Source organism: Falco peregrinus, chromosome 3, assembly GCF_023634155.1.
Source record: "Falco peregrinus isolate bFalPer1 chromosome 3, bFalPer1.pri, whole genome shotgun sequence".
NCBI lineage: Eukaryota > Metazoa > Chordata > Aves > Falconiformes > Falconidae > Falco > Falco peregrinus.
This window is the reverse complement of record NC_073723.1, coordinates 61,199,364-61,221,379: the sequence shown is the minus strand read 5'-3', so window position 1 is coordinate 61,221,379 and position 22,016 is coordinate 61,199,364. Positions and strand designations below refer to the sequence as shown.

Sequence of the window (22,016 nt, the reverse complement as noted above, 5' to 3'; positions counted from 1 at the left end):
AGAAATTCACAGCTATTAAGGATAGGTTCAGCATTGCAGAAAACTGGCTGGCACACCAACAGACATCCAGCAAACTAAGTGTCTCTTCTCTGAACCAAACAATGCCCAAACAAACTCCTATTAACTGCCACCCAGCTAAAATTGTTGGCAACTGATTCTTGCTGATCAACAACTGGACGTCACCCATTCTGCTAAGAGACAGTAAAGAATTAAAGAGATACTGCCTGCACTGGGAAATCGTGTCACTAATAACATAGGCTGTTTACTAGGGAATGTAGTTTCTGGTTTGTGATGACTTTATTTCAACAATTTATTATTGATCTGGAGTACTTTAGGATTTCCAAACCAAAACATGCTTCATGGACATGGCAGCTGCTCATTTTTACTGCTGCTTTTGGCCTCCCTAGATACGATCTCCTCAGTGCTGAGGCTTCCAGTGTCCAAAACTCTGGGATAAACCCAAGCAGGAACAAGTTACCTGGGATTGATGGAAGGCTGCTGCAGATCCCATGGCAATCTGAAGAAACTGCATTTTTCTGAACACAGTCCTTTGATAAACGAGAAATGCCTGTCTCACACAAAGGACCTTTACATCACCATTTGTTGTGGTTACCTTTCATTGTGCATGGCAAACTTACATAATAATATATTCTTATAATCAGACTGCTGCAACTTTCTATTAAAGATTAAACATCCAACTGGGCACTCAGGTGATTGTTCTAAGCTCCATCTACACAGATGAAATGTCACAAAAAATAATAGCAATGATCTTTACGGATGAGTATTTCCAACAATTTTCTGCACCATTTTCACAGGACGAAGTCCTGCTATTTTACTTCTATTTCAATTTCTGTTGTTTAAAATCTCTAATGAGTTTTCTCATTATTACAAAAATAGACAGAGAGATAAACAGTTACCTGCTCTCAGTTCTGGAGGACACAGATGTGGTCCTTTGTGTGTTTACACTGTGGACTCATGCCCCCATTCCCACCCAACATTTCACAGTCTTTCTGCTTTCTTTGCAGTTTGTGTCTGGTGGGATAGAAAATGACCTGCACTGATTGTGGTATTGACTGTCTCAGCTAGTGCTGAAGAATATCAAATAAAATCAGAGAAAAAAGGCATGATAAAAATGTACAGGTTGGAGGTGAAACAAGCCAGTTGAAGTCACAAGGAACACAGGCAGAAAAGGCAGCACCAGCTGTGCCCTGCTGGTAGCTATATCAACATAACATCAACAAAATACTTCTTTTTTCCTTCCTATTTCAAGATTTCAGAACGGGGCCCCAGAAGCACAAAGCTTAGAAGTAGCATGTAGCAGCAAATTTGTCTTCCAGCTGGAACCAAAGAGAAAGAAAAGCTGTGACTGGAAGACTGGGTTGGAGTGACAAGATTTCTAGTCCCTTAAGCCTTTGTGTGACAACAGAAAATAGAAACTATGTCGGACTTGTGTCCCAGGTCAAACATTTATCTAACAGTGGTCTGGAGAAAACAAAACCTTCAGCAGGCACCTATGGGGTAAACTTCCTCTGTCAAAAAATTCCTGCTTGCCTGCAATACTCAAAACAAGGATCTGTATTTCTGCTGGTCTTAGAGAGTTTTTTTTTTCCTATTTTGTTTATTTCTTCCAATTAATTTTTGTTTACCTCAGATATTGCATTGGCCAGTAGTACACTGTGTGAAAAACTGTGGTTTTATTGACTGTCAGTGCATCTACCTGCATATCTTCTGAAGTTCCATTTCAAAGAATATATTGCCATGAAGATGGGATTTCTTTCATGCCCCCTATTATTCTTAGCACTCACCTCTAAATCCTCTTTGAATTATTCATTTTTTTATGATCACCTTTGACCACCATCCCCCAAGGTATAACTGAGCAGTGACCATGACCAGATAAACTATTTTAAAATACTTCTATCAACCTATAAGATGTGCTAAGAAGTGCTAAACTGAAATGAATTGTTTAACGTACATTAGATAATAAATTTCATGTTCCTGACCTTGATAGGCCCTCTGAGTCTGTATCCTCATAGGTATCCATCTATTTAACTGCTGTGATTTAGAGATTAATACAGTTACCTTGGTGCAACTCCTCAGAGTGGAGACCGTGTAGCATAAAAGGGGCATATCAGTACAGTTTATCTTGACAGCATAAAACTTCAGTGTATTAGGAACAGTATTGATTTAACGCTATTGGTGTAAAATAATTTCTGGACTGAAACAGTTAACTGCTGCAAAAGCTTGAGAAAGGATATGTTTGACAGGAGGGGAGGAGAAAGAAGGTGAGAGAGACAGTGGGGAGAAAGGCCTTAAAGTTAAAGCTACACAGAGAAACCTTTTTTTAAACTGTTATTGACACAGTCCTGTTAGTGACAGTAAGTGAGGCTGATCCGAGCAGGATACCCTTTGCAAATCCTGGCTTTTCAAAGGAACCTCTGGTTTTGAGATAATGGAAGCTCAGAACTCCCTGTCATGGAACATAATGTGAAATTGATTTTGCAAGGCTTTATCTACACAAAGTTGCACCGGTTTAATTAAAGGTGTGTTTTTAAATCAATTCTGTTAAACCAGTCCAAGCTCCTGTGTGGACACTCTGAAATCGATTTGTAACTGTCTTATGTCAACTAACCTTAATCTGGCAAAGGACCAGTTTATACTGAACAGGCACCAAGTTTTGCTGATCCAGAAATATAATTAAAAAGAAAACTTACATAAAATAATAAGATTTTGATGAAATTCTCTGTTTCTGCCCTAGCTATGCCAAGCTATGTTGGCCTCCAGTTAGCCTAGTCCATCTGTTTAGGAAGGAGATGAACTTGTTTCTTTGCATCTCTGTGTTTATGGCCTTTTGACAGATATATGTCCTTGTGAAAGGACACGGTGTAAAGCACTGTGAAACAAGGAAGTCTAAAACCAAAAGGTGGCAAGTGTAAGGAGAAAGAAGGGATGAATTGTAGATATCACTTTCACTCTCCATTGCTATTTCTTTTGTTTCTGTAATGCAGAAAGGAAATAAGCAATGAGCCTCCTTCCTGATCAGTAAAGTCTCTCTCATGCTGTGGTACTGGGGAGCAGCTTCAATAACCCACCATCAGTGTAGGGGTGCATGTGAAACGAGGCCAATGCTATCCTGTCAGTCTAACGTTGCTGGAACCAAGCCAAAATCTCCCCTTTCTTAAGGGTCTGTTAGAGGATGGAAAGGATTTTAAAGATCTACTGCAGACTAGCTTTGTGGAAATTTCCCTGAGTTTAAGGATTTCTGTGCAATCCCTTCCAATCATTCACACTCCACTAGGCTGCAAATTAAGGTCTGCATTTGAGTCCACAGCTTACAGAAACGCATCCACGTTATCTCCACAGCTGAGAAGCACATGGGAAAATGGGCAGTGAACTTGTTACCGATGTGCCGCTAAAGGCACACATGTATTTGATCTCATTCTACAGGCACAGCTAGACACAAAGTCAGAAGCTGCACTGCTACATCCAAGAGCCTGGATGTGATCCTGCTACAGGGAACAGGAGCCTTTGCACATGCCATGACAGGAACAGGGCCAGGCTGTAGGATGTTTCCCTGCGGGTATTTGGCCAGAGCTTTTCAGTGATGAGAGCCAAGGTATCCCACCTCCTCCGAGAAGGAGAACAAAAGGGCACAAAGCCTGCAAAGTATGGTGTTCCCCCAAGCCACCGTATACTGGGACCTAAAGGTACTCAAGTAGGTAATCCTAAAGCACAGTTGAGCTCTGAGTGACTAAGTTCTAGCCCGCTGTTGCCTTTCATTTTTCAACCTTTATTTATGTTACTCCAAAAACTTGTGCATGAGGCCAATAGGACCTAAAGCTACCCAGATGTGCTTAGATTGTGAACTATAGCCGTAATTATTGAGAATAGTGGCCCTAATTAAGTTTTATTTTAAAGCACTCTAAAACTATGCATGACAGTAAGTGCTCCGTATCTTTGCACTCCTCTGAAGTGTTGCTAATGGGTAATGGGCTATTTTACTTTCTGTTCAGTTCAACAGATTTATTTTCAGAGTGAATCCTGCGTGAATTTCTCCTGAATCAAACACTTTCCCTGGTGAGACTATATAATCCTGCTGTCTTGTTAGAGCAAAAATCATCTATGAGACTTCATTGAAAACAAATCCCCTGTCAAACTATTTCTTCTTTTTCATTTGGGCAGTTATCCTTCTGATAATTTATAAGGAAAAAATTCTTCTGCTGTCTAGTTCACCCCTGTAAAGAGAACAGTATCAGTCTGGCAGCAGGGTAAACAACGAGATTTGCAATCTTAGCAGGGCCAGAATAAATTGGGCAGTTTTTCATTGCATATGGAGGAAAACCAGCAATACTGCAGCAATTCAAAGAAAAAACCCTCAAAGATATGGCTAGTTATGGCTCATTCTGATTATAAACAATTTCCATATATAAAGAGGACTCTCCAACACTGCTGCAGTATTTTAAGTCTCCGTTCACTGACACTATTAATAAACTGCACCCTAATGTATTGCATCTACTGGCATTAGTCATGACTACACCTACTGTCTGTAATGGGATGCCATTCATCAGCTTGGTAAGCTCAAAATTAGGTGATTTTCCTGGAAACTGTTTCTCAGCAGCATCATTTGATCCGCCGTAGTTAAAAAGCCATGTCATTGGTTGCATTATAAATTCCATTTTACACTCTTCTTTTTTTTTATAAATTAATTGTAGCTTTCCTCTAGGCTTAATGCTGGTATAAAAGGTTTTGGCTGATGAGCAAGTCTTTTCCAAAGACAAGAATTTTCAATTCTATCCTTTTTAAGTAACAGTGGCATAAAAAAAAAAAAAAAAAAAAAAAAAGTCCCAGGAACAAACTTGTTTAAGTCAGCTACACAAATGAAAGTTGACAAGTGATTAGCTCCTTCTGGGAATGAATTGTTTTCTACATTTTAGGGGAAAAAATGTCATCAGTGGCTTTGGAAGTGGCCTGAAGCATGGGCTTTGGAAGTCTAATACTACAAATACCAGTTTAAACAATTACATATTTAAGCAATTATTATAACATGGACTTGGCATGACAAAGTGCTAACTTCAAAAAAAACACCATGTCTTGTAAAATGCAAGCAGTAGGCACACTTGTAAAAACTCAGCCATGTACTAGTAATTGTATTAGTCATCCTGAAAGGCCTGCAAGAGTGAATACATTAATTCCTACTGCTAAAACTTAAGCATTGGATATTGCGTCTCTGGGGCAGTACACACTTGTGCATGCCCAAAAAAGAAACTGTTGCTTGTCCTGCAGGATGGAAGCAATGCAAATTACTTTTGCTGGTTGTCCTCCTCCCTTCTGTCAGATGAAAGAATGAGAAAACATCAGTTTTTTTCTGGTTTCTACTTTGAGAAGACAGTTAAAAGTGAATCTGTATCATTCTGTTGCTCACTGGTTATGTCAGAGACACATCACAGTAAGACCCATTTACACCTGTTCCTCTGATTTCTCACATTCTAGTTTCCAAGGAAAGGAAATTTAGGACTGTGTACTGGGTTGGAGATGCAGCTGAATTTGGACAGGTTCCTCAACTGGACAAGCGGACACTACCACATACAGAGGCAATGCAGAGGCTCTGTCAGGTGTAACCTGCTTCTGGAAATGGGCAGGGAGGATGAGCTGCTGGTGGTCATTATTTGCTTCCTAGACCACACAATAGGGAACTTTTTTTTTTTTTTAAAATTAATTACATCACCTTGGATCATAGTCCATAGAACGTATTAAAAGTTAACAGAGTATTTCAGAGCTGAGAGCTTCCAGTCTGCCTACAGACCAGACTCCTCAAGTTCTTATGCAGCGCATCTTCCTACCTGATCAATCAAAATTAACTCATGAATTCTCATACACTCTATGACAAATTTGACAATTTATAGTCCAACCCTGTGCATCAATCTTATGTTTTTTTGCTCTGTGGAGTAATATATTTACGCTACTTTTTATTTGGATTCAAATCCACTGAATTGTAATCTTGTGGGAAACTACTCACTGTACACATCAACCCATACTGGAGTGCTCCTGTATGTGACAACCATTCACAAGAATAAACTCCTTAAGATTTGAGCTAAATGACAGAGAAAAGAGGACAAAGGACATTAATTTTTACATCCTAATGATTAAAACATTGGACTTAAGGGGATTTTAAAAGGTCTCAAATCCTTCCTCATATTAGACAAGGAACCCAGGTTGCTAAGTCTCTGTTCCTTCAAATACATTATGTGGATGAAGAGCGGTATGCTCCTGAGACTCTTCGGCAAGACTCAGCTTTTGAAGTCAGGCATAATACCACCCTTAATTTTGGACATGAGAGCAAGTTCTGCTTGGTTTTAGTTTGTTTCACTTAGATGGACTCATCTCACAAGGATCTGCAGTGCAATGCAATGCAGTGCAATGTGCTGTGTTCCTATAGTATTTACCAAATGTCATTATGGTCATGACATTTAAAACTAAGATGATAACAGGGAGGAAGCAAGAAATGAAGAAACAGGAGTTGAATCAAAACAAAAGGAAAAAAGAGAGACAATAAGTTCATATGAAAAATAATAAGGATTAGAGATCAGGCTCCACAGAATAAATTTTAAGCCCTACTGAAGATTTGTGTACTTCCTCTCCATGATGAATACTATTATTCCAAGAAATACTGCTTGTAGAACTTGATTTCTAAGTTAGTATCTTGTTACAGGGCAACTGTGATTAGATGATCTGTGATGCAGAACTTTGGAAAAAATACATTCTTCAATAGTAAAAGAAAAATTTGGCAAATTTTGGGAGAATGTTAGTGGGTCTGTTTTTTTGAATATACATCTTTATGCAATTAGAATTAGGCAGTGATTTCCAAGAAAGGTTTTTATGTCTCACTCCTCATCAGAAAATTTGCTCACTGCAGTGTTGATCCTTTCCATTCAATATCTTCCCTCACAGAGCATCTGGCTTACTTGGTTGAGTAATTATTTCTCCTGTTCTGTGGTACAGGTAGCAGACAGATAAAGCCGACACTGCAGAAGAGATAATAATCAGATCATTAGACCTGACACTTACTTCATACTCCTCTTTGAATCCATAGCCTTCTGCACACTTCATCTGGGTAATGTGCTGTAGCAAGTCAGCTACACGTATGGCTGGATGAAGCTGTCCGGTCTGGTAGGGCACATCCACTGGATCTCGCTTCTTGTAGGTATGGGATTGGACCAGGCTGCTTGTGTCACTGACCATCGTATGGGTTTCATCTAGAAAAAGAGTAGCGCGTAATGTACCGGCTCATTTTCACTTATTAATAGAAATGTAAACTAACAGATTTCTCGAGGAATGGCAGAAATCTGACATCATCAGTATTGCTTCTGTTTGTGAAGGCTACACCAGAAGAACAGTAAATCCATGGAGCAGTTTACACAGGGAAATTGCAAGACTGATTGGAATGAGGCAAAGTCCATGGTTCTACAATGGAAGCATTGCAGAGCAGTCCGAACTCTAATATTGTTTTAAACATCACTAGCTGATTACAGACAGGTTTTAAATTGGGCATTTGGTTCTAAACTGCATAGAATTTTCATTCTGAAACTTCAGCAAGTCCCATTGAATGAAACTGGACTTGTATTCTTCTTAACATTACTGAAGTGTTGCATTTTACACTGCAAATTTAGAGCAAATGTTTGGAGTGAGCAAAATAAAAAGATGCACAAAATGGCTTATGGTTTCATCAAGCTAGGACTGCAATGGAAATGTAGATCTGATACAGCATTTGGAGACACACTACAAGAGGACAAATGCAAAGGATCATCTGTTCAGGAAAAATGTCTTGACTGGCTGCTGAACATGCTTTAGGACCACAGTTTATCATGAGCCATCACATTAGGCATGGAATGTTATATGTCAACTGACATGCAAGCCAACGAACAGGAGAACCCAGTGGGCTGGTTAAAACTTTTATGAGACACATACTCTCCCAACCCTCCACATCTCTTCCAGGGGGCAAATGGGCAACTTACCATTGATTGGCACTTTTAAGAAGATACATATCAGGAGAAAAAAAAAGAGGAGGAGAAAAAGGAAACAGGGCATAAGCAACAGTACTACATTAATAATTACAGGTAATTTTCTGTTTGTAATTTAGTCTTTACAGAGTGATTCCCTAAACAAGTCAGATTCTGATCTCAGTTTCACAGTATAAATTAGATGTACTTAAAACAAGGTATCTTAATGTGAGTCAATTCACAGTGATGCAACTGAGATCAAAACTTATATGTAGCAGTAAATAGACAGATGCGAAAGTGCACTCTACCTAAGGAAGCAACATGACTTCCTGTTTAGATGGAATTTAAAAAATTTGTTCAGACTTGACAAGAGAAAAATCCAACCCAAATTCTATGGTCCACGTATCATCATAAGTATTTTTTCTCTTTACCTGAATAATAACTTTACATATCTCAAAGAGTTTTTGATTTTTAACTGAAATTGTGAATGTGGTGCTTTGACTTATTTGAACTACTCCTCACTGGCTGCACACTAAACATAGCAAGGGGTTTATAAAAATACTATTTTTATTAAAAAATTACTACTTTGCAAAATATGTTGTATGAAAGGGAAGCATTAAAATAATATTTCTGCATTCATTAGTTAGATATATTACAGTAGAAAGTTCCACAAATACTCTGGATGTAAAGGTCCCAGATTCTCACGTACACACCAAAAATACTATCACACCTCATTAAAGGTGAGATTTATGGTCTTAGTTATACCACTGAAAATTGATGTTAAAGCCACAAAGCTCAATGAATCAAATTGAGGTTCTCTCAATTCACACTGATACTAAACCACATGAAATCTGGTCCTCAGGAAGCACACAGTCAATATGAACTGTACATTTAAACCTAAACCAAAAATAACGGAGAAGAATTTATGGGTATGAGTATGGGCATTTCACTACTTTCCCTGTCAGTTTGCTAACCTGATCTAATGCAGAGGAAAGGGATTCATCTTTTAGTCATAAAATTTGACAACTTTTGTCTAATGTGTGATAAAATTGTACTGCAAAGCACCTTGGGATGCATGGCATGAAGCGTGGTATACAAGTGTAGGTACAGTATGTTGCTGCTGAAATGGCACCTGAAAACTACAAGGTGGCTAAGACACAAAAGACAAAAAAAGTGTAGGAAGTTGATCATGATTTTTTGAGTGGCTTATTTCAGTTTTAGAAACATGTTAGACAACTTGGCTTTTTTTTTTTCTGTTTTTTTTTTCCCCCCAAACTACAGAATTCCTTGTAACACAGACTGTTAGTAACTAAGATAAAGGCAAAGTTATCAGATAGCAGGGTCTTGTGCTATGAAAGCAGCAGTTTAATCCTTATGAATCTCTTTTCCTGTAAGCTCCTTTGTTTTAAACCAATTTTCCTCTCTCAATTTCTTTCTCTCTTATAGCTGCATTAACTCTATTTTTCTCTCTTTGGGAGTGAACTTTTATGTTGTTTTAAACAAAGCACTTTCAGTCCCTGGTTTATATGGTACATATAGGAGCCACTTACAGTTTTTTACTTTGCCTTTGAGCCCTGTAGCATGAGCTTTTCAGCCATAACAGTCCACTATTTTTCAAAGGGTGAGCCGCTCCAGATGCAGTGCTCATATGCAATGGGAAGCTTGTCCCGCTTAAATACTGTCACAGCTGCAGTTGTTCTACCGTCCACTTACTCCCACAGAGGTGTGCAACACTTATTAAATAATATATTTATTTACTAGTTATATGAACTCACAGTACGGAAGGTATCTGGAAACCCAGCCCAATATTTTTAATTGGCTGAGACTCTTTTTATTCTCCAATTTCAGAAATATGCACATTGCTGATACTACATAAACATGACCTACACTCAGGCTCAGCAACTATAAATGTAGGCACTGTTATGTAAAATGGTTTTTTCTAATCGCAGGCTTTCACTTACGTTATTAGGCTGAACATGAAAGGTTTCCCTTAAACGTTAAGGAAAGTTCCTCATATCTGAAACTAAATCATCAGACCGTTCTCTTTTGTCTAATTTAAGGAGTTCCCCACTAATTACCAGACTTTTTTTTTTTTTTTCCAATTAGCTAAGAAGTTCCTAACTTGCATGAATAGTCCATGCTGTAGATAAATATATAAATAGTAAGTGTATTGTGGCCTTTCTAGCAGATTTTGAAAACTAAATTCAGCCATTCAACAGACCTGTACTCTTTCCCAGGGGGCCACACTGAAAAGTTCATTTATTTCTAACTGCAGGCTTGATCCTGCAGTATAACACAACTTCTGTCGACATTGGAAGACAGCAAGAGCAGGTATTAGTTGAAATTAAAACCCAGCGTATTTTGTTAACAGCTATATTCCTCTACTGACTCAAACATATCTGATTTGTTTTACCTCACATAAAATACTATTCCTAAACAGTCATTCATAAGCACATTTTGTGAGAGAGATGAGGTCTAAATGGAATACCACTCATAAAAGGGTACTAAATTTTTAACATTTAAGGTTAAAAAAATATTAATTTTCCACAGTAAAATAACTGGAAAATTTTCTGAGATGAGAAAGCACAGGTTGCTGTAGTAGACCATAAAATACATAACTAACTAATTCAAGATTCTACAGACTTAGTAAAAGCAAATAATTTTTTTTCCCCCTGTGTGTGTTTGTCTGATATCTGAATTACTTGCTTAGAGATTATTTCTTGTGGGAAAAAAAAGCTAACAAATAATTTTACCATCATTATTATATAGCAAAGGAGCACAGAAAAAAATAAGAAAAACCATTAACAAAACTTAATAATCTGGATAGGAAATCTCAAAGTTTTTCTCCTGATAATAGTACTTTTCTCCTTGCCCACCCACAAGGTCAGAAAGAATATCTACTGGATGAAGTGTTGAATGAATGCTAAAGCACACACAAAAAAAATCTAACATCTCAGGCAGTTAAAAGGCTCTGCAAATTTCATTTGCATGCAGATTATTACATTGTTACAGTCACTACATTACCTTCTTCCAGATTTACATAACGTATAAAAACGTACAGGTTCCTTCTCCAAGTTATCACACTGAAATGCACTGTGCTAAATATTCTTTCAAGATAACAAATTTTCAAGATCACCTTCCTAAGCTTCTACTTCTTATATGCTTCACTCTAATTTTACTTAAATCTGTCTAATTTACAGATTAAGGGCAGGAATTGGTTAAGGGTCTTATATGTTTTACTGTGATTTGAAGAAAAAAGGAGGAGAATGAAAAATATTTGTTGTAAAAATATCAAACATTGTAAAAAGAGTAAACAGATAGGCTTAACACTGAGGTTTGAACTCCTGCTACAGTGCACTGTTATATTTTGACTTTTTTTTTTTTTAAATCTCCCTGTTTATTTTAAACTTCGCATGAGAAGGAGGTGTAAATGAATAGAAGCCACAAAGCGGTTAGAGTTACTGAAGCATTGAAAATGCAATAGCGCCTCATGCTTATTATTTTATCACTGTGTAGAAACCTCTCTCTTTCTGACATTGGACAATAGCAGGTTTTCCTAAATTCCCAGTGGAAATGCTTTACACTTTAACTGTATGTTTTTAACCTACAGTTCTACTGTTTTATTTCGTTTCTGTGACACCTGATGCATAATAAACTACATACTCTAAGTGTCATGCTATCATTTTGCTGTTCAAAATACCATCTTTCCTCTGAAACTTCACTTTGACAAGCATGTCAGAAACTGTGAGGTACTGTGAGAACAAAAGATAGCTGGTGGATGGCCAAAACTGTATTTTGTCTGATTTTTTGTATCATGAGGAGTCTAATTAGGAAAAATTTTATTTTTAAGAAATGACATCTTCAGTTCTGAGATAACACAGAAAAAAATGAGGGAACTATTTAAATTGCTGCAGTAATCAAATTCTTTTGTGTCACTCCAAATACATGCATAAACATTTCCTCGCAAATCCACTTGTTAAGATTATTTCTCTCTTTTCTCCCCTGACTTACACTATGACAATAGTAATCAAGCCTGGTAAGTGTCCTTAGCATTCTCAGTGTAGTCAAGCCTACCACCCCTCCCTTTAGCATAAAACTCCAGCTTTTTGCATATTATTGTCTGTACCCCAAGAACTATGATTTTCTAAATTACTCAGCAATGAACTTTGATAAAGGGAAATGTTCTCACCTAAAATTGCAGTTGGCACAAATGGATCTGTCATACATCATAAGCAGGTCAATGCAGAAAAGGTAAAAAGAGAGAGAACAGTAAATGATTGATAAATGTTTCTGAGTTTTCTTTCAGAAAGCTGCTGTACGCAACCAGTATGCTGCTTATATATGTGTTAAATTTCTATGGCAAGGAGTATAATAACATAATTATATATGAATTTATTATGAAAAGTTCTATATAGGGTGGAAACCATGGAAAAAATCAGTTACCTGGGTAGTAAGAATTAGGCACTGTTGTGCTCAATGTGTTAGTTTTCATTGTAAATGAAGATGGTGAAGATACAGCTGCAAAGAGAAACAAAGCTGGTTAGAGACAGCAAAGTGGTATGTGGCTATTTAAGCTGAGTGATACAGCATATGTGATTGACTTGGTTTAGAGGCTCTCATCTTGTGTTTGTTGCACCGGAACTAGGACCTAGGGAAAACGAGGTGGGTCTAATGAATCAAATAGCTTACTGAATTAGATCAATAATTTTTAAAGAAATGTCATCAGAGAGAGCATTTTGATAGGTGATGACAAATATACTACTTAAATCACAAGATCAGACTGAATAATGATGCCTGAATAAAGATATCACAACAACAGGTGTTTTTGACAGAAGCTTTGATCATTAGTAAGTTTACTTGATAATACTGTAAATACTGTATGCAAATACTCTACTGTGTTAATTTTTTGCTCTCCTTTTTTTGATTTGTTCAGACAGGTGGATAAAGTGTACACAGATACTATTATGCTCTTAATATCACAGTGGTTTTCAGGAAGTGATACATAGACCAATGCTAGCATGGGTATATAATCATTTAATCATTTGTAAAACCCATGGGAAAGCCCAATGCAACAAATTAAGTTCAGTTTATTCTCTGGTCTACAAAGATCATGTGAACTACTATTGTATGCACAGATACATTCATCAGGTGGGAGTCAATCACAACATTTTACAGGGTGTTCAGCTAAAGAGTCTTGAAAGGCTTTTAAGTAAAGCTAAATGCAAATTCAGCTTTAATTGCTTGTCCACACATCTCAAGTTCAGTTGGATCAGTGAATGTAAGCGCTTTCTGGATACCTATAAACAGACTACCAGGAATTTGCGAAACAGAAGCAGAACTGAGGAAGACGGGATCTGCTGGATGAGGAGTGAGATTACTCCTGCTGGCTTTCATCCATGGTTTTTTTTGGTTGATCTTCTAGGGCATACAGTTGCCAGCCCTTGTTAAGATGGAGCTATTTATCTAAATACTTAAATAATCCTGGCAATTTTCACTTATCCTATAAATGAATATATAGGAGACTACTTTCCTTTGATTATGTCTCCTGAATCACTGGATGGAAAGAACAGGGTGGTATCCCTTTTGGATACGGATGCAGAGATTAGTTGAGGTCAGGGCTGCTGCAGCTAATGAAACTGTCTAGGTACAGAATGCAGCCAAGGTAATAAACTTTCATGGGAAGTAGGGAATGTTCTAAATGTCTTGAGTACAAGGCCTTACATAAAGATTATTCCTAAAAACTGTCAGACTGCTTCTTCTGGTGACCACACTTCTTATGGAAAGTCTAATTACAGGCTGTAGCCCTCAAGTGTTATAAAATACTTGCTGTGACAATAATTTTGAATTGGTTTAAGGTGGTTTACATAAAGAGGGTTTAGTCCCAGGAACGCATTGCAGATTCTTTGGTTGTTGTGACCATTCAGTAACACCATTGGAAAACTGCACAATGATGACAGAAGATGAAGTCAAACCTCTTGATCTCTTCAGAGAGGTAAGCAATCTCATTAACTGCAATTGTATATTCTCACCAGAAAGGCGAGTCAAATTTTGAAAGATCTATTTCAAAGCAATTTCAAAAGTAACTGAAATGTGAATTAACATTGTAAATCCTGAGCCTAATGCTGCTGAGAGAAGTCTCTCTGTACAAAACTCACAGACTGTTTGTACAATTCAGCTCATCAAAGATAAGTTCTTAAGCATATTATTAAAGACTGGGAGTTGGGCCTTGCATACTGTTAGTATTTGAAACAAAATTCAATCTTTGACAAGTTCTAAAGACGTTAAAAAACACCAGTATACAAGAAAAACTGAGGTTCCTTGGGAACCATAAGAAACAGGAAAGTTTTTGAACACAGTTATTCTTTTTTCATTCTTTTTAACAATTATAAAAACCTACAATTTTTCCTGGTCTTTGCTTAGTGCTAACCCCATGACAAGAGCGAGTGCTTGACTAAAATTCTAATATGGGAAAATGTTATATCTGAAATTTTATTTATTTTTATGGTAAATCCAAGAACAGCCAGAATATTAGAGAATCTCTTATGAAATTGCAGAGCAGATAATTCTTTGCACAAGATACAGAAAGACCAACTTCTAGAACTGGAAATAACAAGACAATCAGATCACCACTATTAAGTTATGACATTAAAAAAATAATTTTTGCCTACAAAAAACCGAAGTGAGCAGGGGAAGTATTGAAAGACTTGGGACAGTATAAGGGATATAAAATTTTTAGCATGACAGAGACTGGTGAAAGAGAAAACCACAGCTGTTTCGGTAATGTCTTTGCTCTTCTGCAGAAGAAAAGGATGAACAGAAAAAAGCCCAATTATCCTTATTATTTTTAAAGAAGTCTATTCTTGATGTCTGACTGTCTTGCTCATTTGAATACACACTGTAATGTGCTGCACAGTGAGAAACTCTGGGTCCTATGGATTTTCCATGACTGAGTAATGAGGAATATTTTAAAAATCATTTGCACCTTTCTTCCACCTTCCAAAAAAGAAAAAGAAAAGAAAAGGAAAAAGAAAAAAAACCAACTTACATCTCCCATTTAGATTGTGCGTGTCCATGAAAGAGAAAGCTTCGTCACAGTTGGTGCCTTGCTCAGTGTAGCTTTTATCCATTGAATTCACCATCACTGTCATTTCCTGCCGTGTGCTACTCAATGTCTCTTTCCGCTTTTTAGCCAATTTTCTTAAGAAATAAATGTTGAGGGGGAAGAAAAAAAAAAAGAAATCAAGTCTTAGTGAGCACACAGCCTTCATGTTGTTTAGATCAGCACTGCAGTTTGTAACTACATTATTAAGTAACATTTACAATTATTTCTCCATTCCTGAAAACTTAAATTGATTTCACACTCATGTCTTTCAAAGGCATCTGATAATCAAGGGATAGTTGCCAATGCCCTGACTTACAGTGAACAGCACCTTAACCCTTGGGGACCACCACTGAATTAAAGGGGACTACTTGGACACAAAGGTGATGTAAGCTATTGCATCAGAGGCTACACCTGTTTAAACACACAAATAACAATGATAGGAGAGAAGATTTAACTGGAATGAACAAGTCAGTAACAATTTTCACTTCACATGTATAAAACTGTCTGGAGCTGTTTCATTGAGACACCATATAGCACAGCTAACTGGTTTGTATCATACTGTAGAGTATGTTTGATCTCTTAACAGACTTTGCACAAGCAAGTGACATTTTAAACTGACTTGCATTTTTAAAGACTATTTTCTGTCACTCTTGATTTCAGGAGAATTAGCCACACGAATTCTTTTTTTCTCAAGCAGGAGTGGTCGGCCAGAGACAAGATCTTGAGTCTGATACTGTAACAATGATTCATTAAGCTATAGAACTGCTTTGGATGCATATAGCTTAGAAGTGCTTTGGATGCATATAGCTCTTTTTCCCAGATTTGTCCTTCTGTTTCTGTCTACACTAAAATCTCACTCTGTTTCCCCAAGAGTTATGCTCAGCTACCATCACAGAATAACATGCCCAAAACTCGTGACTTTTCCTTCCAGCTCTGTAAGATATCTGTGATCCTGATGATGGTGGATCCCCTGCCCATTTGGCTTGTTTCCCCAGCCTGCGACTCTGTCCTTAGATCAAGCTTTTCTCCAAGTCCTTGCCTACAGCCTTCACTTAAAGTTTCCAGATTCCTTCTGTATCGTATCTTCAAGGTATGGGTTTTACGCAGAAATAACTCCTCCACAGACTTTGATCTTCTATCTGTTCAATGGCTCTTCCTCTGCGGAAAACATAATAAGCCAGCTCATACCCATCCATAAAAGAAAGACCTTTTAGATATCTTCAACGGCAGCTTACAGGAGCTTATTATTTCATCTGTGTTTCCTTCCAGTTCTAGAGGCCTCTTGCACCAAGCATAACCAACTTGCGCTAACTCTCAAAACCTTTCTCTTTGTTAACTCTCACTCAGTATGAAAAAATGATGCCCGCCACAGACCAATATTTTATACTAGCCTTCACTAGATTTTCAAACAAGCGCGTTTGTCTCCCCTCATGTCACAGGGTAGGAGCTTTCTTTAAACCTCCCTACTGTTAGTTCACTATTCTGCTTCCAGTCACTGCCTGCAGACACACTTCGTGTTACTGTTACTGCAACACGCTGTGTGTTATTGCTATTACTGCTTGCTATGCTGATCAGCATTGCCTCAGACTCTCCCAATGTTCCCCGTCTATACACCAACAAGCCATTTGGGCAGGAGCTATGGTTGCGTTCTGTACTGAGACAGTACCAAGTTCAGCAGTATCTTAGTCCGTGACTAAAGTTGAAAGGCCTTTGAAACTAGAACCTTGCTCTTAAAAGAAGTAGTAATAGTAAGTGCAGGCATGGTATTGGGTCATTGCACATGGAAGTATTAAGGGTCACATTTGGCCCTCAGTCAGCTGCTGGATTACCACTCCATTCATGAGGGCATGTCCCCATGACTGACAGGGATAGATGGAAGTGCTCTGCTTAAAAACCTCCTACAGTACCTGCAGTAATGAGTAGTGTGTACCTCTCTGCTCATCCCAGCTCAGAAGTCACCTGCATTAGCTTGAGCCACCATGAACACACTAGATTTTGACTGATGCTGAGGAGAGCGCTTATGGTCAGTTGGATGGCAGACACCTGTGGGACTTTACTACACTAAGCATTTAGATGTGCAACAAAAAGTCTCAATAAATGCTTGTTTTTATGGATTTCAAAATTCAGTAATATTAATATTACAGTCCAGCTAAGAAAGAGTAGAAGATAAACAGTAACAAGTCACATTGTTCCTGTAGATGTTTAACTTCTGATTTTGTCATTTGGAATATCATTGGTGGACAGAAAAATAAATCATAAACAAAGGTTTTGCTTCTAGATTTTAATTTATTTTTTGATTTAAGGAAATTAAATGGAGGAACTTAACAATTCAAGTCCCTTTCTGATCAACACTAATTTACTTGGTAGACTTGATAATAAAACTAGTCCTTTCTCGCCTCACAGCACATAAACACAGAAGGGACCATTACATAATCTAGTCTGAACCCTTTTATATCAGTCAGCAAAATTTTGCTCAAGTATCATAAGTAAAACAAAACTGTTATACCTTTGCATTCTCTAGTCTCCCTCCTCCTTCATATCTAATAGTAATGAATGAGTAATATATTACTTAATGTAGAATCTGAGATGTATCTCCTAATGTATGAACAACTTAATGGAAGTCTTTTATAAGGACAGGCTTATCAAAGTGATAACATCAAATGGATATACTTTCCCCTCTTTCCACCCTTAGCTCTGATGGCAAGACAGTAAGTCATGCACGCCTCCCCTTCTGATCCTCTTTAGTTGAAAGCACACACAGCTACACCCACTACCTGCCAACCATTGGGCAATTCCTAGCTTAGCTGGGTTATGAAACTAGAAACTGAACAGTGACAACGACAGCATCCACAGTGTGGTCACTGAAACTTCTGTAAGGTACATATTGTACTTATTTTATTTCACGGCTGTGCAGACCATAGGAAACTATTTCAGGACAATTCAGCACTAGAGCAAAGCTTCAGGAAGGCATGCAGAAGCAGATTTTCTTCACAAGAAGACTTCCCTCTCTTCAGGCTGGAATCAGCAGCTTCTCTTTAACCAGCTGCCAATCCAGTTAGCTATGTAGATGCTACATACTCACTAAAGCCAGGAAACTGCAGTATATAGTGGCCTTCCCTTGCCCATCAGCAGACCTGTGAGTACTATTTCTATTCACAAAGCCTTTAATTGCTGTCCATCTCACAAGCTCAGCACTTTCTCCAAAACCTTTTGCATGTGAACGATGTACTGGTGAACAGGTAACAAATCTTCCTTAACATTTTTTTAAAGAAATGCTACCAGGACAATCACCACTTAGTGATATTGATCCATATCTGAAAATCCACAAGGTGGCAAAATATATGGTATCAGCTACTCAAGTGGGATTACAAAATACCCTATGCTCTGTAGGGTGCACATCCGAAGCATCTGCTGTTCCAGCTAATGTCCTTTATTTTACAGTAAAATTTGTTTCCTTCCCAAGGAAAGCCAGAGTTCTTGCTCATTACACCAATAATATGAGGCTTGACTTTTATAAAAAGTCTGCTAATCTTCTTAAAGAAATTACACTCACATTTTTCTCATTTCCTTCATTTTTGGTTTTGGTCCCATAATCAAGCTATAGCAGATTGTTTTTATGGCAGTAACAACTGTACAGTACTTCTCAATCTGAATCTAATTCTAGAAGTAGGTCTTGTGAGAAAAGTTCAAATCTGAAACAACTGTTACAGGAAGAGAGCAATACCAGCCAGACTTTTGTTCTGTGAACAAAAACACCCACTGGACTTCGTCAAGTAAACTTTAGCTGAATATAACATTTTTCACATCTGCAGTTTTCAGAAATTGCTGAAAGTGTTGCAGTCTCTGCAACTCATCCATTCCTTGGATCTCTTGGTCCCTGGGAGGCTCTAGCCATGCAAGATTTAAAAAACTTATAAAACCATAGAACTTCACATAACCGTCACCACTCATACTCTTAGATTTGAAGCAAATTTTTTGGGAAAAAAACCTTAAATATTTGATCATTTTCACTCACGGAAAAGACACTTCACAGACACTTAAAGAAAACAAGATCTACAACCAAAGGAAAAAAGAAAACAGATGGAAGCTCCCACAGTGATTACCTAGGATGAAATTCTTTATGTAGGGAAAGCAAAAACAATCAGCTTATCATACAAATAGTATTATCATCACTCTATAAGGAAAGAGAATATACTACACCAGTCTCAGAAAAGAGGAGCCTGATATTCAGAACGATCTCAAGACTAGCTAGAAATTGCTGGTATTTTAAGGCACAAGAAATTGTGAGAAGTGAGCTGGTAAATATATCGTAAAATGCAGAGAAGATGAACACGTGGACTCCCACACCAAATTGTGTGGGATTTTAGGTATTGTTTACTCTGTTCTGATACAAATATTAATTAAACCAGCCTAGGGAAATTAATAAGCTAAAAGCTTCATCACAATTTGCCCCCATTTTATCTGCAACCCTGAAACTCTTCAATGTTGCATCTTTTTCTTGTACAGTCCCGTCCAGTTAAAAGTATCAGCTTGTAAAACTTCTGCGAGCCTGACTCAACACCTTTCTCAAAATCCTCCTTCTCTGTGATTTCTCTCTCAAACCCTCCAACATGCCAACACCAAGAATGTTAAGTTGCTTCTACATTATCAGCCTCTGGTTTGCTCATTTTCCACTTACTTACCTGCATCCATGTTCTCTGTCCTGTCTTGACTATATAACAAATTATTTGGGACCCAGCCTCCCTTTTCCCTTCGTTTTTATAAAGCACTAGGAACAAAGCATGAGGCACAATGGGACACTACCATAGTCAGAAGAATGTAACAGCAGTTACATGTACATATTATAAAAAAATAATAAAATGGTGACTGAGGCTATTGCACTTATTGTAACTTAAGATAAAGCAGCTGCTTATATTACATACTGTTTCAAATTTTACTTCTCTGTTTGTGTACAGGTCACATTAATGGTTCTGTTAAAGGATTGGGGGCTTTAATGAAACCCACTGATTGGTGCATATGTAGTTACAAAAGCTTTTAACAGCTTGCTCACCAAACCCCTGAAAGAATTTAAAATATACTCAGAAAGGTTCTTTAGTAGAATAATAGCTGGTTAAAAAGATACAATACAAAAGGTAAGACTAAACTGTCATTTTTCACAATGGATACTTTACTAGTGAGTATCCTATGAAAGTGTGTGCTGGGATTTGTACTGTTCACCATATACACACTGATCTGGAAAAGGGGTGGATAAGATTGTTGTCCACAATGGTTTTGGACATCACAGTTTTTAATTGATAGAAACACTAGAAATAGGGTTAAAAAGTTACAAATTTATCTCATGAGATAGAGTAACTAGATATTCACTTAAAATAAAACTCATTGTTGATAGATAAAAAGTAATGCATATGGGAAAAAATAATAACTATATACACAGAATAGTGGACCTAAATGATTTCATAAACAACAGAAGAAAGAAATTTGGTAGTCACTGATTCTCTGAAGACCAAAGTTCAGTGTTATGTATAGTTAAAAAGGCAAAAAGAAGTCAGAAATTATTAGATTAGGAATAGAGAACAAAATGGAAAAACTCATTAAACCCCTAAATAAATCTATGGAGCTCCCACAATTTGAACACTGCATGCAGTTCTGCTGTGTGTCTATCCAAAAAAGACTTTCTCAAACTAGAGTACATTGATACAGAGAAGTGATGGGAAGATCAAAAGGACAGATCCTACCAGTATAGTGCTAATCTTTATATAGATAAGGAGTTCCCAGTTTAAAAAAGTGGGAATACAATAAAATTATATAAAAAAGAAAAGCATGGAGAAAAGTAAGAAATTAAGAAAAATACTATTTCTCAACAATGTAAGAACCAGAACCAGCGGGTATACAGAATTTTTTTCTAAATGTAAAAGTAAATACTTTCACACAAACCAGATAATTATGGAACACATCACCACAGGACTCTAAAGATACCAAAAGTAAATACTGGCAAAAGAAAAATTGATTAAGGTCTGAGCGGAGGACAGTGAATGCATTACCTTATCTTTGCTCTGTTCCTGTATTCATCTGAAGGTTTGTCACCGCCCACTGTCACAGACATGTTACGTCCGGTGGACTTTTAATCAAAAATTTGATGCAATTTTGTATTATATTAACAATACCTGGACAGTTTATGCAAGAAACAGGATATAAACACTTTATTTGCCTTTACAACACTTACAACATTAATCTGTGTATTGTCAACAATCTGACAGGAAATAAAGTTAGGACAAATATTTTTAAAGGCACTACATTTTGCAGTAAGAACTAGCAGCACTTAATACAGTACTTAACAAGTTGTCTCCACTTCAGGAACTAGCATTTCTAGAGAACAACCACAGGTAAAGTAACTGTCAAGAGAATTAAAAAAGACAAAGGTAGGGGGAATCCCACTGAATTGTGTTGTTCCTTGCCTAGGATCTCTTAGTATGTAAACCTGTATTAAATTATAAAATCATTCTTTGTCCCAAGAAGTCCAACATATTTGGTACTGACTTCACGATAAAGTACAGCTACAACAGTATGGAAGACTGATGTAGAGATTCTAAATATTTGACTATAGCCAAGGGTCATAAGCCCTTTGATAAAGACAAAAGGATAAACTTAAAAAACCCCGCTGTGATGCTGCTCAGATTTTTAGAACAGTGTTCCTGGTACCATAGGATTTCAGCTTCTCCCCTTTCATTCACTGTGGCTTTCATTTTTGCCACAGAGACTTTAGAAGCACTTTCAGTAACACCAGAACTAGTACTGGGAGACCACGAAGGCATCCCAACACTAGCACTGGCTAGAAAGGGAGAAGGAGAAAGGAATATGAGTAAAAGGGTGTGTGGGAGGATTCATCTAACTTACAGAGTTACAAGAACTGAGTGCAACAT

General features: G+C 37.4%; 1 protein-coding gene across 9 annotated transcripts in view; it reads right to left on the bottom strand.

The window, feature by feature from the left end:
- Positions 1-22,016, bottom strand: part of PTPRM (protein tyrosine phosphatase receptor type M) — a 482,101-nt gene that overhangs the window by 84,161 nt on the left and 375,924 nt on the right. For 4 of the 9 annotated variants that reach the window (XM_055799826.1, XM_055799828.1, XM_055799830.1 and 1 more), the window contains 4 exons: positions 15,040-15,191; positions 12,438-12,512; positions 12,184-12,210; positions 7,063-7,250 (listed from right to left, as the gene is read on the bottom strand). In XM_055799826.1, coding sequence (XP_055655801.1) covers positions 7,063-7,250; positions 12,184-12,210; positions 12,438-12,512; positions 15,040-15,191 — 442 coding nt within the window. The remainder of the gene's footprint in view (positions 1-7,062; positions 7,251-12,183; positions 12,211-12,437; positions 12,513-15,039; positions 15,192-22,016) is intronic. The other 5 variants (XM_055799827.1, XM_055799829.1, XM_055799833.1 and 2 more) reach the window with 2 other exon arrangements.